Genomic DNA, 20,593 nt, shown 5'->3' on the forward strand with positions numbered 1-20,593 from the left:
AGAGCTCAGCCTACGTACTAGAATGTAGACCTCTGGAAAACAGGTAGAAGGGCTCCATTTAAGCAAGCTACAAACGCAAGAACAAATACCAGGAAGAAAGGAAGAGAGGAAAGGGACTAGATTGCCAAGATTTTCCATACCAAAAATCCAGATTAGCAGTCAGTAAGAAGAAAGGGAAGATTCATAGTCCAGGTCATTCATCGAGAAACAGCTACCACAACCCAGGTGGGAGAGGAGCTCCTTCCACAGCACAGAGAGCCACCGGGACACCTCAGCTCTGGCTCCTTCTCACACTCGCTCCAGGATGTTAGGAGTTAAGCAGTAGGGGAGGTGAACAAATGAGGTCATTTCATAGCAGTATTTAATTTTAAATCCAATAATCCAGTGTGCATATCAATGCTGTTATGCAAATCTGAGAATTTAGATACAAGGAAGCCAGACAGATTTTCCAGAAGATGAAGCCTTTTTGGCGTCAAAACAAGAAGGCTTTACATAGTTCATCTCTACTGTACAGAATACTGCCTCTATCTGGACTTTGTGTTGTAGCAACACGCTGCAGTTCACAAGTGTCCTCCTCACTTTCTACACAATCTGTGTTTCAGTACTTGAACATGTAAATTCAGGAATTTTACACTAATTTATACATTTTTTTAATTGGTTGCATATATTAACATGTACTATAAGATTTTTTCCTAAAGAAGCATTACATAATACATGGATACTGTAAAAAGATCTGATTAGTTAAAAGTAACAAGCATTAACAGAGATACATACAAAACTCAACCTAGTTGGACTGAGTGCTGAGCTTGCAATGAAACTATGGGTAATCAGCCTTTCCAGTTGCAGCCTTCACAGGGGAAAACACGAGACAGTTAAAAATGTATGTAACTTGTTACACAGATTTACCTGTAAACAGTTTCTCTCCATTGGACACCTGGAATTAGATTCAGTTCCAAACATACATAAGAGTTTCCATTTTAAACTAAGAGAAAGGTCTGTTACCATGAAGTGTGATGTGGATGGTGCAGGGACGTGAGCTCTGAAGTGCGGGACTCACAGATGCTCATGGGAGATTGGGTGGATTTTGGCAGCTGGAGATGGAAATTATTATTTTTTTTTTTAAATTTCATTTTAAACACAGAAGAGGGGCTGTGTGTTTGAAGGCCTAAGTGTGATATTCATTTGTGAAGGACTGTGCTCAACCCCTCCCTCTCCCCTCAGCAGCTGCAGCTCTCCGCAGAAGCCTTCACTCGGTCGTTCTTGTCTAGTTTGATGGGTTCGGGGAATTCGTTGTAAAGCTCCACTTCGGTTTCCTAGTGGGAGAGAAGGGAGGAGTTAGTGCCACGGCTCCACAGGCAGCTCCCAGCATGCAAGGAGCCATTCTCGGCTGGGGAAAGCCGTTGGAGAGCCCAGGGCGGCCCTCAAGGAGCCAAGCTCGGCAGGCAGGACCAGCACCAGCAGAGGGCACCCACCGGCCCCCTCCCTACCTGTTTAAGTGCATTTCGTGCAATCGTCTGGAAAGCTTGTTCCACATTAATGGCCTCCTTGGCACTGGTTTCAAAGTAGGGGATGTTGTTTTTACTGTAGCACCAGGCTTGCGCCCGTTTTGTGGTGACCTGGATGGACAGAGAGCAGCGTCACCACCTTCAGCTCTGCAGGAAGGGTTTTTTTTTGTTTGTTTTTTTATTTCCAGGGTGAGGACAGAGATCTTTCATATCCAGCCTGAGCTAAGACAGCAGTTCTGACCTCATCAAAACTACAGCCTTGATACCGAGCACTGGCGACTGCTGCCCACCACCAGATACACTCATCCCCGGGGCAAGCAGCACCACGCCGAAGGAAGATGAGACCACAGGGCACAGACTGCTCAGGCATCTGCAGAGCACAGACTTGATCCCATAGGGGTCTCTCAGCAATTCTGGAAAAGGAGAGCCAGCTTCTCTCCTTGCATCTATTCAGGAAGCTGCTGCAATCCTTCCACCAGTGGGCAGGAGCATGCTGTGCTCAGGGGTTTGACCTCTCCAGGCAGGAGAGCCTCTTCTTCCCCAGTGGCACACAACAGCTGAGCCGCACTCAGGCACCTCCCACTCCTGTTTCTCAGATAACCCTCCCGTGTTCCGACAAGGTCTCCCGCTCCAGCAACTTCCCAAGAGGAGGCTAGCAAGCCGCAGTACTCACTTGTCTGTTTTCTAGGTCAATCTTGTTTCCCAGCACAACAAAAGGAAAGTTCTCAGGATCCCTTGGACTGGCCTGAATGAGGAATTCGTCCCTCCAGCTGTCTAGGGTTTTGAATGTGTTGGGGGCCGTGACATCAAACACCAGCACACAGCAGTCCGCTCCCCTGTAGAAGGCAACTCCCAGAGACTGAAATCGTTCTTGTCCTGCTGTATCCCATATCTGGAGCAAAAGACAGGGCAGATGAGCTAGCTCTACTACGACACAGTCAGTCCACACTTAGGGCATTCATTTCAAAACTCCCCACCAGGCATCTACAGCCCCCAGCTAGCCAGAGAGGAGCACCTGAAGGCTTGGGATTTCTGTAGGCACTAAGTATCAAGAGCCAGAAACACCCAGAAGTTAACCCTTTTTGTGTTCAGCCTCAGCAAGGGACTTATCCTCGTTCTGGGCAAGCAGGACTTAGGTATTAGGGTCAGCAGGTGACCTTCCTGCAGTGCTTGGGTGCATTTTGGTACCAGGCCAGTTCAAACACTCCTCTAATGGCTGCAACAGGGCTTTTGCTGCCTTGCAGTCAGTCTCACCACGGAGAGATGAAAGCTTCAGATACTAGAGACATAAGCAGACTGGCAGGTTAATGCTATACCCACAGGACTCAAGGCAGCACGAGTAGCTGACCTAAGGAGTCCTTTTCACAGCCCTTTCCAGTTCCTAAACACCAGACAAGTGCGTCTTTCTAACATGATCTAGTTTACTGGCAGTAACAAATGCTGGTTTTTAAACTGGGCCTGGCAAAGCTGCTCGTAGCTGAGGCCAAACTGATCTTTGCCTTCCCTTGTTCAGCCCATGCACAGATTTGTAAAGAAGCCCAGCAGCACCTACGGCCAAGAGCAGTTCAGTGCAAACAAAATTCACTCCCAGTACACCGACCCCCGCACTGCTCTGGACTACGCTCGAGCAGATACTCCCACACAAGTGTGGTCTAGGCAGCCAGGCATCCCTTGCAGCAGGGAACAGACACTCCTTACCTGCATTGTCACTAGCCTGTCATCCACCATGACCTCTTTTGTCAGGAAGTCTGCGCCTATCGTAGCCTTGTACTGGTTACTGAATTTCTTGTTCACATACTGGTTCATGAGCGATGTCTTTCCCACCCTGTACAGAGAGATAAAAAAGACTAGGTAGGCTGTTTCTACAACAGTGTTTGAATTAACCACCCTGACTGGAACATCCCAGTGCCCTTTGCCTTCCACCATAGCCTCCTGGCCTTTCAACCAGGGAAAATGGACGACCTCTGCAAGAAGGGGCTTTTACAGCAATAGATGTTGAGGCAACATGCTGAGTAAGAACACTGGCTACCTAAGGATACGAAGGATTACAATCTTGAGAAGCCTTGTAAGTAATCTGATTCTTGGTAAGGCGTATGCCTCACATTATGATTATGAGGGCAATTTTGGAAGAAGATGAAGTGCTCCAGAGAAACCCAACAGAAACAGTCATCTTCAGCCTCTGCAAAAGGAGGAGGCGGAGGAACAGACAATGTCAGCTGGCAACAGCTCACATACACATCTGCTATGCACCCAGAGGTGGAGATCCTCCCCAGAGAACCAGCTTAGAGGCTCACATGCCCCCTCTGTGGCTGAGAAACACTCCCTGATCAACAGCTTGCAGGGCACAGTGGTATAAATAAGCCTTATGTCGTGGGAGTCAGGTTACAGCCTGCATGGCAAGCAACCTGTAACAGCGGACTCCTTGCTCAACAGCACAGAGCAAAGCCTTTCCCTCCAAGGGGCAGCCTCCAGCCAGATCAGACAAAAGCCAAGCAGATGGCTCAGTATAAACTAGGTCTCTGTCAGAGGCAGAGTTTTAAGAAGTCACTTAAAATTGCTTACTAGGGTGTTTTGGTTTTTTTCATTATTTTCTTTTTATTTAAGTGAAACACTCATTTCAACACAACACATCCCCCTTGCAGACAGGTTATCCAGGTCTGCTACTGGAGTGGTCTGCCCACCACACTTCCCCTGCTGTGGCAGGACTTCAAGATATTAAGCTGCAGGAACACATTCAGGACAGAGGGTGGTGAAAAGTTCTTAAAGCTATAAAGGTAACACAGCTATCTGGGGCTGTAAATTCTCTCCTCCCAGCACTACTGGTTTCTTACAGCACATCCAGGCTTCCACTAGTCAAGAGCAGTGCTTCAGGCAGGCACGGATCGGCAGCGTAAAGGCTCCTCCACTTACCCAGAGTCTCCAAGGATGATGACTTTCAGTAACACTTTCTTCCTAGAAGTCATCTTTTACACTGGAAAGGAAGAGGAACAATCCCATCAGACATCATTAGCATGGCATTCCTCAAGGCAGAAAGCAGCAAGTTTGGAGTCTGAGAAACCTGACTCCCAGCATGGAGGCAGCAACAGGCAGGGCCCAGCACTCCTGAAACCAGACTCCTTCAATTCAAGGCTACACTTTAGCCCTAATCAGGTGTTTGCCCATTTTCTAGGCAGGGCCATGTCAGACCAGTAGTGGCAACTTAATACCAACAGGTAGATGAGCCAAGCGCTTGCCCTTTACAGTACCTTTGGACCCTATTCCCAGGCCATTTTGTGGGTATACTAGCATAGGCCATCTCCCTTAGCCCCACTGAAGGCTCCCAACACAGGCTAATTCTTACAAATGCTACTAAGAGATGTAAGCAGAGATGCATCCAATACCACACAAGCTTTTTTTTTTTTTATGCTGTTCAGTAGTTTCCCAGCACAAAAAGAAGGAAAAAAAAAAATTTGGCTTGGCCTTTCAGGTTGAGCTTGGAGAAGCAACAGCTTTCTCCAGCAGCTGGGCTTTGTGAAGGTGTTGAGTCCCAAGGATACACTGTGGTTGAAGCAGTCACAGTGTAGCCACAGAGGCCAGCTGAAGGCAAACTGCTACCAGACTCCACAGCTTTGCTGGGAGCACATGAAGCTAATGACTGCCACCTCGCCTTCGGTGGAAGGACTAGTAAGGCTAGAGTGACAAACCTCATAACATTCAGTCTATTGCTCTGTTAGACCACGGGTTGTTTGTTCAGTTGCATGCTGTCATGACTCCAGTCCACATTATAGGCAGGTGGCTCTAAATGGACCTCTAATAGTCCATCCAATTAGCGAGAGCGAGAGTTGAGCTCCAGAGATCCACACTCTTACTTGCTCCCAGGTCTCCTTCGGATTAGAGAAGAAGCTAGAAGTACATCATCTGCAGCAGGCCTGAATACACTCCTGGATGTGCTTTAGCACAGTGAGAGCAAGTGTGAAGTCTTGCTATTAGTGGTTGAGCATGCCCTTCCTACCATAAGGCCCTTCTCCCCACCTCTGGGGAGGGTGTGGGACAAACACGGTGTGCAGGCTTGATCAAGATTACAGATCCTGGTTTGGTACTGACCTGGTCCACAACACAAGGACTGCTCGGCTTTTCTTGAGGAACCCTGCAGGTTCTGTACAGAAAGGGGAGCCAGAAGATAGTTATAGCTGTGCTACATGAGTTCGAAGACCCTTGACAACAGGTTTTATGTATTGAGCCCTTATATGGGGGCTTGGTTACCCTAAAATTCCCATCCTGCTACACCACATTCATTGCACCACACAACTCCTACTCTTCAGGAGCTATTCCTGACCTTCACAGCTAAAGAGGCCTTAATTTCTCAACAACATGGATATATGCATCTTCTGAACAGCTCGGTCCTATGCGTTTCCTGGGATATGCAACAGCCTAAGCTACTAGATAACTGCAACCTGCTTCATCCCACTACTACAGCTAACATGCTCCAAGCTGTAGGAGCCTCTTACTAGATGCAGAGTCTAGTTGCAGGTGGTCTTAATCACCTCAAGCTTTGACTGTTAAAAGACATGCAGTCTTTTAGACTTTGCCACCAGCAAGTGCTGCAGCAGCTGAAAAAGCCCTCCTGCAGCCACCGTAGGTAGTGGTGCACTTACAGCTACACCTTGTTGGACTGCACCCACCCTCATGTACCTGGTGATACATCTAGATGGGAAACACTGTTAAGATAACAGCCAGAGGCTGTTGAGTCAACAGCAGCAATAGGCCACCCACAGAGCTCATGCTATCCTTAGATGGGTGTTAAGAGATGCCAGAAAGCCAGCACAGGACGGTTGATTCTAGTGTAAACACCTCTCCTTTCCAAGGCTGTCTATGCTGGACTGCATTGCTCAATGATCCCACTGGCAGTCCAGCTACACTAGCCAAGATACAGCCAGCTGAAAGTTGTCAACAACCCCAACATTTAGTCTTGCTTCCGCTCTTGCCAAGATCTTGCCACAGTCTACAGCTCATCTCCTCTGTAGCCATGGGGAGACCCGACCATGTAAGCTCCTTCAAGCAGACTGCACCTCCTGTGTTTTCAAAGCACGTAGCACAAGTGACACTTGTGCTAGCCAAGCCAGAGACTTCTGCAGCACAATCAGCCCAGATGGAGCAAGAAGCAAGTGAGCAGAGCTTTGAAACAGCTTAAGACAGCTGTGTACACTGAACTGTCTTGGAAAACATCTGTATAGGTTCAGGTCCAGTGTGAGAGTCGCCTGTTTTCCTCAGGACAGAGAAAAACAACTCACCCTGAACTGACTGTACCAGAACCTAGCATGTACTGCTTCTGTTTTCCTCAGTGTTTTCAGTATTGCTTGCCACCAGCTGCTGCAGCTCACTGCTTCCTGGTATTCAAAGCAGCTTTGGACAAGCTGGCATTAGTTCTCCTGCTCAGGGAGGGATTTACAGAGCTCTAAGTTACAACACTGAGTTACACTGGATGCTTAGCACCCAAGCTCAACATGGCCCGAAGTCCCACTATGAAGGGAAGGGAAACTGCTCTGTCAAGTCTCATTACCTTGGAACCAGCTCAGCTGAGCAGGCACCTGCAGACATGGGAAGGAAGTCCAAGTCAGACCTGACAATGCCTTCTTGTCATAGCTGATGGGCTGCCCCATCAGTGAGAAGGGCTATTACTGCCTCAGGAACACTGGTCAGGTGAGACACTGAGAGGTGAGACATCCCAGGTGATGCAACGGATATGAGCCATCACACAGAAGGAGCTGCCTCAGCCTGGTATTTGGTTTGGGCCATGAGACAGTGAGGAACTCCAGTCCTGCCAGGGCCAGCAGTGGACACTGCCTAGAGTTTCCCACCCCATTCTACTAGGCTTGATCAATGCTGCTTTGAAGTCCAGTCGATTGACAGGCCAAGCCCTCTTACTACTCTTCTCAATAAAGGTATGAATAGACCAACGCTTCAGAGATATTCAGAGATACCCAGTACAAGAAGAGACTTTGCTTTTGTAGGGGAAGCCACGTCTCTAGTTTTGGAGGAAGTAGCAGTGTTTGATCTTCTGGAGCCTTCCTACAGAAGGAAACCCCTCTAAGTTTAAGTAGCATCAAATTGCTCCCCACAGCACCACCCTTGCTATTTCCCTTATCCTGGCCATGTTCTGTGTGGCTGAGCAGGTCTCCAACAGCAGCTCCTGCTTTAAAGCAGCTATTTCTGCTAAACAGAGGTCTGACTGGTCCTAGCAATATCTTCAATCTAGATGCGTTGAAGAGATCCCCATTATCTTAACCGGGATTTCTTATGAAGCAACCCAAAGGGTCAAACTACTCCATGGACAGGATACCATACCTCCTCCAATGTTTGCTTCCAGACAGTGTTTTTAACAAGTTGAGGTACTGGAAGTGAAAGACACTAGTGCTCTCTGAAGGTCCTGTAAGTGAAGCCTTACTACAGTCTCCTTAACACCATGGAAAGGATTTTGGTACCTTCGGCTCATGCTAAGCCAAAGGCAAATACAACATCTTCATGACAGAGGATGCCTCCACACATTGCAGTTCAAGTAAGCTCAGAAACACCTCAGTTGATCCTGGTTACAGAATGCCGCTTGCTGTGTCAGTAGAACAAGGTGCAACCAACCCTGGGCCAGGTTCAGTACTCAAAGATTTGCTTGCCTGAAGTCAGAGGCAATTTCTGATTACTCCCTTGTTAACACAGGCTGTGTCTCACATCACATGGCATTGAGTACATTCATTACTGCCTTGTGTCCCAAAAATGGAGCATGCATACATGCTCTAAGCTACATAGATCTCATTTCTGGTGAACCTTGCTAGTACAAAATCAACTAAGGGAGCCCAAGAAGAACATAGCTTTAGCTCACAGAAGAAGCAGGTTTGAATACCCGAAGGAGCAGTTCACTTACCTGAGGAGTTCCTCCAGTCACACCTGCAAGATGCATTGGATTACTGAGCTAAACTGAGATGTAGGCTGGGCAGGGTTTCCCCTGTGCTCTTGCAAAGAGCAAGCTCAGCTTGAATTGAGATCAAAACTGTGATAGTGCTGAGTCAGTGGTATCCAAGTCTAAGACTATTTTGCATTATATACACAGCTTGTCTTGCTTTTATGATATTTGGTATAATAACTCTAGAGCAGCATCCTGTAAGAGTCACATAAGCCCTTAAGATGGCAGTGTGCGAGCTCACACAGGGCTCACATCCAGTCCCAGGAGTATTTCTGAACAAACACTTCCTTTTTTCAGAGATATCATGAAGAAAAACCTGTTTGTTAAGATTTGATCCAAGACATCAGTTCTGTTTTACACCGTGTGAAGTCTCTTGGAGCGAGGTCACCTGCCTGACTGCTCAGAACACAGCCTACAAGCACACCCAGCTAGCCCTGCTCAGGAGCCATCAGAAACTTGCTGTCAGTCAGGAGACCACTCAGCATCATTCCTCCTCCTGGCTTAACTGGTGCCAAAGGAATGACACAGCTGCCTCCAATACAGGACAAGAGTCCTTCCACTCAATTTTTAATGCCCATCCCTCTAAGCAAACAAGCCATCAACAGTACATTGACCCTCATGAGATTAAGCCTGGTATAGCATGCTCTTTCCCACAACAGTATTATCACCTTTGTAAGGCTGGTCTGCAGGAGCAGCTAGGGAGAATCACTAATATCTGACCTGCAAGTGTTACTGCTGATCTGAAAGGAAGAGTTAAAACCCATCCCATGAAGTTCCATAGTGCTACAGCTCCTTAAATGTAAGAGCAAATAAAGCCTATGCCAAATCTAATTAGGCTTCCCTTGTTGCTTCAGGGTACATTCCAACTGTCCTTTCACTTGCTAGATTAAGACAGCTGCTTTAACTCTAAGTAGAAATGAGTGGTTAAGGATTCCTTAGAGATGTTCACATGTGTCAAGTCACAATGCAGGCATTGGTTGGTACAAGCAAAGAACAGTAGGAGTTCGCATTGATGGCCCACCAGGTCTCTAAGATTAGCTGTCCTTTAACAGAAGTAGGCCTTGTGATAGGAGCATCCTGTTAAACTGCTCGTGGACAGTTCTAGTACGAAAGCAGCAAGCTTTGGGGAGGTGGGTGGGAAATTTCACCTCCATGGAATACAACAGCTCCCCAGGCAGCAGCATACCCATTACCAGTTTTGAACGGCCAACAAGCTGCTGGAGAAGTCCTTACTGTTTCAGCTTTGCCATTAAACAGTTCAAGTCACAATCCTAACCAAGAACCAGAGCATGTCTATGCAGAGGCTGGAAGAACTGGGGACACTTGCCATCTTCCACTGTAAGCCAGATGAACACTGAGGCAAGACCACTGGACCACACCTCTCACCTTGTGTCTTTTCCAGGGATATTTAACACCAAGGCACAAAACAGTAGGTAAACAAGCATCAAGCAGAGGTAAACTCACTATGGCACTTACAAACACCTACTTTTGCTCCCATGTCCCAGCAGGCAGCACAAGAGTAAGCAGGTGCTCCACATAAAGGCATATTTGAACCTGAAGCACTGCAAGCCTGTTCTGGGTGCTGCGCCTGGTAAGTGGAGCATTCACTTCTCCGCTATATCACAGGACTTTTAGCAGCAACACACAACCATGAGAGTGACGATTTGGACAGAGCAGTACTCCAATAGGGAATACCACCTGCTGCAGTGGGCCCACCACAGTGACTGGACTGAGCAGAACACGGCCACACTTGAACACCGGAAGAACCTTCTGTCCTGAAATGGAGGAAGAGTATCCTGAAACACAGCTAAGTGCGCTTCCAGCATAGAAACACCACCTCTGCTCGCTGTTCTCTCACGTGGGGGAGGCTGCAAAGCATTAAGTCTCTGTACTACACCAAGGAGCTATTTTTATTACACCCCCCCCCAATGGTTCTGCATTTCTTCAAGGAAACTGAAGCTGGAAGAATGATTCAGGACCATCTCAGTCAGATTGAACCAGTTCCTTCCCAGAAGTAGCAAGTTCCCCAGCATGTTTGGGACCTCAGGGGGTTATGTCTGCTTAGACCTTCAGCCACTGAAATTAGATGCTCTCTCGATGTTTTATGTTCTTATAGGATCAAGCACACCAGACTGGCACATATCACTTGTCCCATGGTGACACTGTACCCTGCCATGATTTATCAGGCCAAATTTAGCTGAGGCTTTCAGTAGACACGTGAATTTGTTCCAATTCAGATATCCTGAAAATGCAAGGCCTCATCCCAAGGAAGGGCAGACAGCCTGTGATTGCCCATAGTTGACCAGGATCACAGTTCCCACTTGCAGAGTGCCCAAGTGGTCGAGACACCCTTTGTACTGAAGCCTCAAACTCCAGCCGCAGCAGGAGCTCAAGGTGGAGCGGGACAAGTTTTACCAATACAATTTAACAATGGCAGCTTGGTTCCAACTACCTGATCACACAGACATTGCTAACAAGGCGTCTGCTAATGCAAAGCTACAAGTGACAGCCTGAGCAATTCAACACAAATGCCTACCTGAGACCAGTGGATATCAACCTTTAACATCTCTCACTTGCATTCTCCTGAGAGTGACACAACGGCTCACAAGCAGAGCAGAAACCCTGTCCTTTCAGCTGGGAAAAAGCTGAGCACTAGCCAGAAGACAATCAACAGGGGCTGTTACTTTCATAAGAACATGGCTTAAGAGGTGCCAAGGTGCCCTTAAGGAATAAACTAGAAATAAGTCTACCTTTGATTTTTTTTTTGTCTGCTACAGAGGCTGCATGTTTTCCTTACCAAATGTGAGTGCTCTACAAGTGCCTAGCATCCTTGCACTGAGGACTGCTACAGAAGCACATGAAGTTTTAACAGCAAGTTGAGTCTTTCATTGACAAGGCCTGCATAAACAGGACAGCACCCTCTTCCACTCCCATGACAGGTCCACTAGTAGCTCAGCTACACCAGCTGGCTCAGAGATCCCATCTAGGAAAACCTCACATTTAGTGGGGACATGTGCTGACTTTGTGCCTAAAAAGCAAATGAGGACCATCTTGCCATTTGGGTTGACAACTTGCAAGAACTGCTCTCTGTAAATGGGTTGCTTCTTAGGGCAATGGACTCCTACAGTCCATACAGTCAAAGGTGCCTCAGAGGTGCTTTCAGGCCTCACTGATACACCACAGAGCAGCAGTCAGTTAAAGTGAAGCCCACACCAAAAGCAGCTGGCAAGATATTCCTGCGACAGTTTCACAGAAGCTGCTGCTGTATCAGTAGCATCTCAAAACTGCTTTCCACCTCCTTCCTCCCCACACGTTTACGTTGCTGTTCTAACCAACATATTCCCTCCTGCTGGTACCCAGCCAAGAGCTCAAAGCACAGCTCATCGTTCCCTCCTATGGAGCAGCAGCTAGGCTGCCTGCTACTTACTGCAGTTTCACCAGGAGCAGGCTTCTGTCCAGTTGGTGCCTTTCCCAGCCAGCCCTGAGAGGCAGGAATTACCTCTGTTCAGGGAGCTGGGAGCCTCAGCTACAAATTAATTTTGATACCTTGTGTAAAACATTATATTGCAAGTTGTCGAGGCGTAGCTACGCCGTCCAGTGTCTCCCACCCCAACCTGCGAGTCCCAAGCCAAAAGCTTCCCCTTCTTGAAGAAGAGCCTAACACTTTAGATGCTTGCTAGCACACTGACATGACTCAGACCAAAATAGAATCTCAAAACATGTTTCAGTATCCCAGAGGAATTGGCTTTTTAGAGGATAGCTGTCTGCATTAAGTTTCCACCTCATTTTGAGGGTGGAGTTGCAGCCTCCAGTGCTGGAGGAGCTGCTCTAGGACCAAGTGAAGCTCAGCAACCAGCCACCAGCAGCAAGCTACAGCTCAGCCACATGGCTTTGGAGTTCAGTTCATTGACTGCTTCAATGCAAGCACCAAACTGGTGTGACATAGTGCTAACAGACAACTGATCTGGCCTGTGAACTAGCTACCAGATGGATATGACACCAGCCCCACACACAAACTCTGCTGCATCCTGTTCCTGGATAACATGCTCTTAGGATCGCTCAGTGCTAAAGGGAGAGAATGATGGGGCAACACGTAGGAAACCCATCTGGAAAGCACAAGGTTTGGAACAGTTGTGAGCAGAATAGGCTCTTGGTGTGATCAAGGAAGCTTCAGAGCCATTCCTGGGGAAGACGCTCCTTCCATCGTCAATCCTACAGGATTTCAGGTAGTTCCCAGGCATACCTTCAATCCCCAGCTGGAGGCTCTAGGGTGCATCCCTGCTGTGGGCAAGGGCTCAAAGAGCTCCTTGGAAGAGGATATGTCAATGGACAGTTTGCCAGAGAGTCCAGATAACACAGGGAAGGCAGAGGTAATGCCACTGGTAGGAACCGTGTCTGCAGTGGAATCACAGGACTTGCACACGAGAAGGGGTCTGCCCTGCCTGAGGTCTCAGCTCAGCTGCTGCTCCGTCAGGGCTGTGAGTGCTCAGATTTGGAGAGCACTGCATTCCTGAGAGGCACTGATGCACATGATCAGTCAGGCTCAAAGCCCAGGATCTCAGAGCCAAGTTCTTCAGTCCAAGCCTCACTGATTCACAGTCCTGTTACACCTCCCGGCATTTCTCCAGATCGGAGTTGTTGTATGCCTGCACAACATTTAAATACTAGATGTGGAACTGAAGAAGCTTCTTGCTCTAAAGCTGCCATTATGAATTGTGACTCTACCCTAGATAAGCCCGAACTACATAGGACTAGCCCCCACCCCCACATCCAGGAAGGTATAAAGCTTAGAAACAGAGCTCTACCGGTTTAGATATCACAGCAGCCACCTTATCTTCAGGAGATATCACGTTGATCCGATTACATGGTTTGAAAGCGGGAACAAAACAAGCACGGAAATGCATTTGCTTACAGTACCGAGACAGATGTGTCTCAGCATGTTTAGTCAGACCACCGGTGTGCTTAGCAGCAGTGGGAAAGGTCTGGAGGTCATTTCTTGCAGTCTACAGGAACATGACTTTGCCTAGACTGCTTCTTATTTTAGGATTACAGCAGCATATGTAGGCTCTCCCAGATGATAAATGCCCTGAGCCAAGGCAGTGTAGAAAGTGTCCCCAGCAATGGAAACAGCTATGCTGGACAGTTGTCCTGGATGGATCACTTTGCTCCTCAGCAACTTGAGGATTATCACCATCATCTCCACAGCAGGTAGCAGCTATTTGGAGACTTCAGCTGTGCTCAGGACAGGAGTGCAGGAAGACCCTTTTAGAGCTAATGCAACACAGTAATGAAACCAGGATTCCCAGACAGAAAGCCAGGGCTGCTGAAGTGGTAGTCTTTGGGTTAGAAGAAGACAGCTCTGTGAGAAAGCCATACCCCAGAAGCTTCACTGAAAGCTGCATGTTTCCAGCCACAACATTTCTTAGTCCACCAGTTCCTCCAACAGCTGAAGGGCCCAGGATATCTTTCTTCCAGGAATGGTCAGACATATACAGAGTGCCAACAGGCTGATAGCAAGTGTCTGAAGATCTTCAGCTACCCTTCTTTTGAAGGCTCAAGTTACATTGTCATTCAAGAATCAGTATTGCTGTGCCCTTACCTTCCAGGAGGAAGCAGTTGCACTGCAAATCCTACAGGATTTCAGGTAGTTCCCAGTTGATCTTCCCCAAGGATCAAGCTGTTACAAGAACAGGCATGCTTGCTTTAACACCCTTCCCCCTTTATCAGAGCAAGCTCAACTTCCCCTATTCTGCCCTGGGGGAGACAATCTCAGGATGTGGGAGGAGAGTTGAGCACATTGCTGGCTGCTGGGAGACACTAGGCAACAAGCCATGTGTCTTGACTAAGGGCCTTGCCTACGCAAAGCATTTCAGCTATACCAGTATAGCTTCCATGTTGCCATGCCTCTACCAGAACGGTCTCCTCGGTGAAAAGCTGCCAAATCAAGCAAGATAAATCTTGTACTACTAACTGGAACACAGCTATAGTGCCCATACAGCCTGGTTTATACAGTCATGTCTGTCAGCCTTTTGGCACACAGCCACCCCACCAGTAGAGCCAACCAACAGTTTCAGTAACCCCTATGTGAATACCAATAGCCCAGCACGGTTCTCACGTCAGGCCATCTCACCGAACAGGATTCCCCCATTACTTTCTATAAACCAAGCACGGTGCAAGGGGCAGATGGCTTTTAATCTTCCTGTTCAGAAGATAAGGCTGACCAATTCAAAGTATTTCAAGTTAGCTAGGCTACTAAGAAACAGTAAAGTTGTTAGACCTTTACCATATCTGACAGTGTTTTTCGAGTACTCAGATTAACTTCTAGTTTTGTCTACAGCTTCCTAAGGTTTCACACATTCCTGTCATGCTTTCGGTTTTAGAAATACAAATAGGAGGTGTTAGATAACCTTTGCAGCAGTAAGCAAAGCACAGATCTCAGACCTTGACAGGGGTAAACAATCCTTGTTTATCTACTCCTGGCTGCTAGCTTCCACCAGTTCCTAGAGGCTCAGCAGGAAACAAGTGACTGAAGGGAGACTTTGACCAAGGTTCAGGCCTTCAAGTTAAACGACGGCTCTCAGGAAGCCTGCTGGACCCTGTAGCTTACACCTGAGATTCAGATCCTAGACTGAATATCATCTCTCCTTCAGCACCAGGAACTTGATAGAAGAGACAGGACAAATACTGATGGGAGATCATACCGCCAGACAAGTAGACACGGAGAAGTACAAGACCAACATTAATGGCAAAACCCTTACTCCTGTACATACATTCCAGGAGGTCCTGTTCTCAGTAATGAGTCTTCTAGAGAGGAGGCTTCCTCTAGGGACAGGTTGCAGTCCAAGAACTAAACCTTGATCTGCAAGCAGAACTCCTGATCCTACACACACTCAATACCTCTTGCTATGCTAATGCAGTTTGCAGAGCAGGAAGGACAAGTATTTCAGTACCAGTCCCAGGATGGGAGTGTAACAGGTAGCTTGCCATGACAGCTGAGTCAGTGCCTAACAAGGAATTCCTACTGTGGAGACTTGGTTTCAGACTCATACTTCATACCCTCATACCTCTCACACAGATCCTGCATCAATACTTAACCAGCTCAGCTATTCTCTTGATGAAGCTCCACAAAGGACCAAAAAAAAAGAAAACCCTCACTGAAGTGACTTGTATGGTGAGATTATGAAAGCAGTGCTGGTAAACTGCATCTTCTTGTTGGGGGGTGTGAGACACTTTAACACTGTGCCAGTCTGGACCTCAGAGACCATTATCCATGTCTGGGAGCTGAGAAGAAGAAAGCTACAGAGCCAAGTGACTCAGCCCACTTGAGAGAGACAAGCACCAAGCAGGTTACTTTCAAGAGGATGCTGCTTCCCAACTGGGGAGACATCAAGGGTTCAGCACAGACTCAGATAAACTGGTAGCCCCAGCAACCAAGGTCCAGGTACTCCAGACAGGTAGCCTCTGAAGGCAGCTCCAGCTACCTGCCTCACTTTTGTCCACCACTTCACTAGTCCAGCTTGTCTGCCAAGTGGCCGAAGTTACAGTATGCAGCGATGTAAGACAGACATCAGAAAAAACAGTTTGCTTAATTGACAACACAAAGATCTACTCCACTCAATTTCAAATTTAGGAATTTCTGCTTGAAACCTCATACAAGTACAGTTAGATACAATCAGTCACCTTAAGCTGGTATTTTAAGTAGTTATGGAGGGGCAAGAGCAGTCACTCACTACATCAAATGCCTTTAAATTATACAAATAGGCATCTGTGCCACAAATTTACACTTCAATCCTATCTCAAAGGCCCCTCCTGAAGTTTCACTGCCCTGTGAAAACAGCCATGGCCTCAGGAATAGGTTCCCTAGCAAGAGAAGTCAAGGCTACTTGAGATCAGCTGCAAATCAACACAGTCCGGTGGCCTTGACAAGCTTGCTCCCCTCCCCATTACTGACCATGAGTTAGCAACAGCAGTGTTGACACAGCTTCCCCCATGGACGGAGCGCTCACTGCTGGCACCGGAGAGGAGGAGCAGTCTTGCAGGAACAGCGCTAACAGCAACAATGACATCACCACGGCAGATCTCCTCCGAGCAGAAAATGCAGCAGCACACCAGGTTCGAGCGCTGCATCCCCACGAAGAGAGCGCAAAAGCAACAAGCAGGCTGGAAGCCGGCGAGCAAGCATGTGATAGAGGGGTATCCCTTCACTGCCGGCTATTTCTGAGCAGCACATGTGGAGTCACTGACCTTGGGCACTCATTTGGAAGTTTTATTCAAGTGCATTTACAGGGAAATACGATCTTCAACAGAGCAGCTAACCACAGAACTGAAAAGGGTATATTAACTATTGTCATTCAATTAATTATCCATACCTAATGGAGTTTTGAGATTCTCAGCCCATGTTTGGATTGTCACTGCACAACATGACCCTTTTATCCTCACAGTCTAATGTCACAACTTAACTACGTCTGAAAGCAGACTGCTATGCAGCAACTACAAGAGATCATTTTAGGAAGCTGCAGGGGGAAGCTAACCAAACTCCAACTCATCAGGCAATTAAACTGCAATTATCAAAACAATGCTGTGCGAGGATGAAGTACTTCAGCATCTGAAGGATGCAGGATTGCTGTCGGACAAGCAGAATGCAAGCATGCTAGTGCCCAGCCACATTCAGCATTTAGGTAAGGTCTTATCTGGACTCCCTTCCATCAAGGCAACAAGCTTTACAGCTCAGCAAAGGAATCTTAGGTCCATCAGGCCCTCGTAACAAGGGCTTAAGAGCAGTTCAGGTCACATCTGAGAAGGCCAGAAGACATTAGGGAACACCGGTAGCATGCAGGGTGAGGACTCTGTACTTATTTACCTAATGCTCAGTTTATTTCAGTTACTGAAGAAGAAGCTATATTATAACAGCAGGGACAGCTACCAGTAAGCATCTCTGTGCCCACACATCCATCAGTTTTAAAGAATGCAAACATCCAAGTGCCCTGTTCCATAGCCCTTATTCCCAAACCTGGGCTTGCCAGACACCTATCTCACAATGTAGCATTTAAAAGCGCACCCTAATCAAGCACAAGCAATTTTGTTTACAGACAAATGTTAAGGTCCACATAAACTAGCCTCATTTTCCACAGAGAAGCCAGACCAAAATCCCATCCATGTTAGAGACAAAGCTATTTATAGTTTTGCACAGATGGTTTGATTGTAATTGTCATGTTTCCTCAAGGACAAGCTTTGCCAGAAATTTGGTCCGACAGGTAGTTCACATGACCTTCCAACACAAGAGTCTTAAAAAAAAAGCTTTAAGAAGGTGCTGCAGAAATCAAATCTGGTAGCCCTCATGCCCACAGGCATTCATTTTGGGTAGTAGACCAAGCAAAGTGGTATCACCCCCTGGCGATTTTAGGAGAGCCTATAGCAGAGCTTGTACATTTTCCACTTTCAGTTAGGGATTCATCAATGTTGTAACATGTCTGTGCTACTCAGCACAGAGTTTGCTTCACTGGCTTTAGCAGGAGGGCAAGGATGCCTCTAGTGTAGTCTCTGCAACACAGGTATTTAAATTCTTAACTTGGCACCTCTGCCTTTTAAGCTACAACTCTTAGCATGCCACGTTGAACTATTAGCAGAGTATTTGAGAACACAGACCACTGCATGACACTACAAGAAAGAGGGAAGTTTAACATAGCTATTTCCTTGCATCTTTTCAGTTATACTTCTGACTGCAGGTTAGGAGAGCAAGAAACTGCCATTGGATCTTAGAAGTTTTCCTTATCGAGGGGTCTGATCAACCCCATCTTACAGCCTTTCTACACCAGAAGTAGAGCATTAACATAATAGCCACCCAAAAAAAAAAAAGGCAGCACTCGAAAGTAACAGTATTAGAGCTGCTTTGGATTCTCAGGACTCAGGCTAGGCATGGTGGGTCTACTCATTAGTTCATGGAGGGCAAGTCATGTGTTCAGTCAGCTGTTGGAAGTCACAAGGGGGAGGGGAGGAAAAAAAACAGAGACAAGTATACTTGTTCTTCCTGAATAAGTACAGCAACGAAGCCCTGATTATTTAACACGGAATATTCAAATGACTCCACCCACTTTAACCTCAAATACAGCTACTGAGAGAACAGGGTACATTGGCTCCAGCAGCCTGGCTGTACTGGAAGCACCGCAAGGCTGCAGCTTCTATCATACACTACTGGTACCACCGCAGCCCACGAACATGGTATAGCCACAAGTAAGCCTTTAAATCACAGCCAGCCAAACACCATGGCACAGCTGGTTATGTACTAATCCCCTAAAAAGAGAATCCTCCACTTCCTCTAGCCCCAGTTCCCACCCCAAAATACAGAGTGCTAGGCACAGGCCAGAGCTGGCCGGCCAGTCACAAGAACTGGAAGCTTTAAAGCTTCCATATTGGCAATTGTCAAACAAAGAACAGCTTGCTTACAGTTGGGAGGACTTTGTTCTGTCATGTGTTCTCAGTTTATGCATAGAAAACCCTCATACATACATATCACAACAGCTCTGCTTATCAGCAAGTATTTTCAGGGAGATAATACTGAGAATTCCAGCTTCGACTCAAAGGGTTTGGAGTTACCAGGTAAGACATACCCTTTTTGATGCTGATATTACCTATCTTACTTCAGATTAAGACAACCTTTTTAAGATGTTTTACTACTAAAATAATCCCTCTACTTATAAGAAAGACAGTGCAGTTGTCTTAAGGACAACAATTAGGTATTTCCATATTTATTAGTCTATATATACCTGGAGACTAATAACATATCTATAATTTAATTTACCTTATTATACAGTCACAGCCAGAAGTACTTCTAACATCCACTCTAATACTTCTTAGAACTGACTCAGGCTTTACACACGCAGAGGGCTACTTTCGCAATAACTGCCAGTCTCTTCAGCCGCCTGTTTTGTCAGATTAATTGCTCCCAGGGCAGCCTGCTCATCTTAAAAGCGATATCCACCGACCACCCAGAGCAGCATTTCACCACCCCAACCCAGCGCCTCCCCAGAGCCCAGGCCACCTTCGGCCACCAGCTGCCCCAAAGCCTCTACAGGCTTTGAGAAGAAGCTGCAGCAGCACCACATGTCACAGACAATACGCTCTCCTCCCCGGGAGGTACCACTTCGGGCCTCTTTGAACCTCTCCGCAGAGGAGGCTCCCACAAAGGCCTCAAGAAACGCGCATTTCGGGAAAGGCCAGCGGGTCCCCCCCGCAACTCCCGCAGCGCTGCGCCGAGGGGCCCTTTCCCGGGGAGACCCCCGCGGCCCGGCTCCATTGTTCCGGGGGCAGCGACGGGCCGGGCCCGGCACGGCGGCGGGGAGCTCGGCACGGGAGGGCAGACAAACACCGCCCTTCCCCGGCGGGCCAGGCCCCGGTAGCGGAGCCCGCTCCGGGAGCACGAAAGCAACGCCTCCCCCACCCCTGCGGAGGGGGCCCCGGCGCCCCCCCACCCCACCCGGCGGCTCCGGGGGCCGGGGCGGAGCCGCCACCCCCCCCGCACGCACCGGTGTGAGGGGATTCCACCCCTGTTCCCCGGCGGAGACGCGGCCCCGGCGCCCCGCAAGGCCTCACCTGGTGCGTGTGCCGCGGCGCCCGCCCGAGACTCGCTGCCACCCCCCCGCTCGCCTCGGTCGGCTTTAATGGGCCCAACCGCCTCCCCGCTTTCACTTCCGCCTCCCCCCCGACAACTTCCGGTCACGGGGGCCCGCCCGCTGGCCCTGACGTCAGCACGCCGCCCGGCAGCCAGCGGAGGGAGGGGGAGTGGTGGCGCGTCACGTGATGGCTGTCTCCCGGCCGCCATCTTGGGCCGCCGAGGCCCGAACGGGCTGCGGGGATCAGCGCCTCCCGCCGCAACGGGGAGCTCACGTGGGCTCCTCGCTACAAGAAAAGACATTCAGATCCTGGAGCGACTCCAAAGAAGGGCAACAGAGCTGTGAAGGGTCTAGAGAACAAGTCTCATGAGGAGTGGCTGAGGGAACTGGGCGTGTTCAGCCTGGAGAAAAGGAGGCTGAGGGGGGACCTTATAATTCTCTACAGCTCCCTGAAAGGAGGGGGTATTGAGGTGGGGGTCGGTCTCTTCTCCCAAGTAACAGGTGATAGGATGAGAGGAAAAGGCCTCAAGTTGCACCAGGGGAGG

The 20,593-nt window shown here is 48.2% G+C and overlaps 1 protein-coding gene across 2 annotated transcripts; it reads right to left on the minus strand.

Moving 5' to 3' along the window:
• Positions 1-344: 344 nt before the first annotated feature.
• Positions 345-20,168, minus strand: RAB7A (RAB7A, member RAS oncogene family). 2 transcript variants are annotated; one of them, XM_054216324.1, is made up of 6 exons: positions 20,029-20,168; positions 4,416-4,476; positions 3,204-3,330; positions 2,179-2,397; positions 1,488-1,616; positions 345-1,313 (listed from the first exon to the last, which is right to left on the minus strand). In XM_054216324.1, the coding sequence occupies exons 2-6, from the start codon at positions 4,466-4,468 to the stop codon at positions 1,218-1,220; spliced, it is 624 nt and encodes a 207-aa protein (XP_054072299.1). In that variant the 5' UTR covers positions 4,469-4,476; positions 20,029-20,168; the 3' UTR covers positions 345-1,217. The 2 variants fall into 2 exon arrangements, with proteins under 2 accessions (XP_054072299.1, XP_054072300.1); XM_054216325.1 differs by lacking the exon at positions 20,029-20,168 and adding an exon at positions 5,589-5,610.
• Between the last annotated feature and the right edge of the window lie 425 nt (positions 20,169-20,593).

This window comes from Rissa tridactyla, chromosome 10 (genome assembly GCF_028500815.1).
Source record: "Rissa tridactyla isolate bRisTri1 chromosome 10, bRisTri1.patW.cur.20221130, whole genome shotgun sequence".
Lineage (NCBI taxonomy): Eukaryota > Metazoa > Chordata > Aves > Charadriiformes > Laridae > Rissa > Rissa tridactyla.

What these genes read in the sequence shown, in the direction of transcription:
- RAB7A (XM_054216324.1), bottom strand. Translation starts at nt 4,468, where the DNA reads ATGACTTCTAGGAAGAAAGTGTTACTGAAAGTCATCATCCTTGGAGAC. An exon ending in ATCATCCTTGGAGACTCTGG is followed by an intron (nt 3,331 to 4,415) that starts GTAAGTGGAGGA and finishes CTCTCTGTACAG; the next exon opens with GGTGGGAAAGACATCGCTCA. An exon ending in ACAGGCTAGTGACAATGCAG is followed by an intron (nt 2,398 to 3,203) that starts GTAAGGAGTGTC and finishes CTTTTGCTCCAG; the next exon opens with ATATGGGATACAGCAGGACA.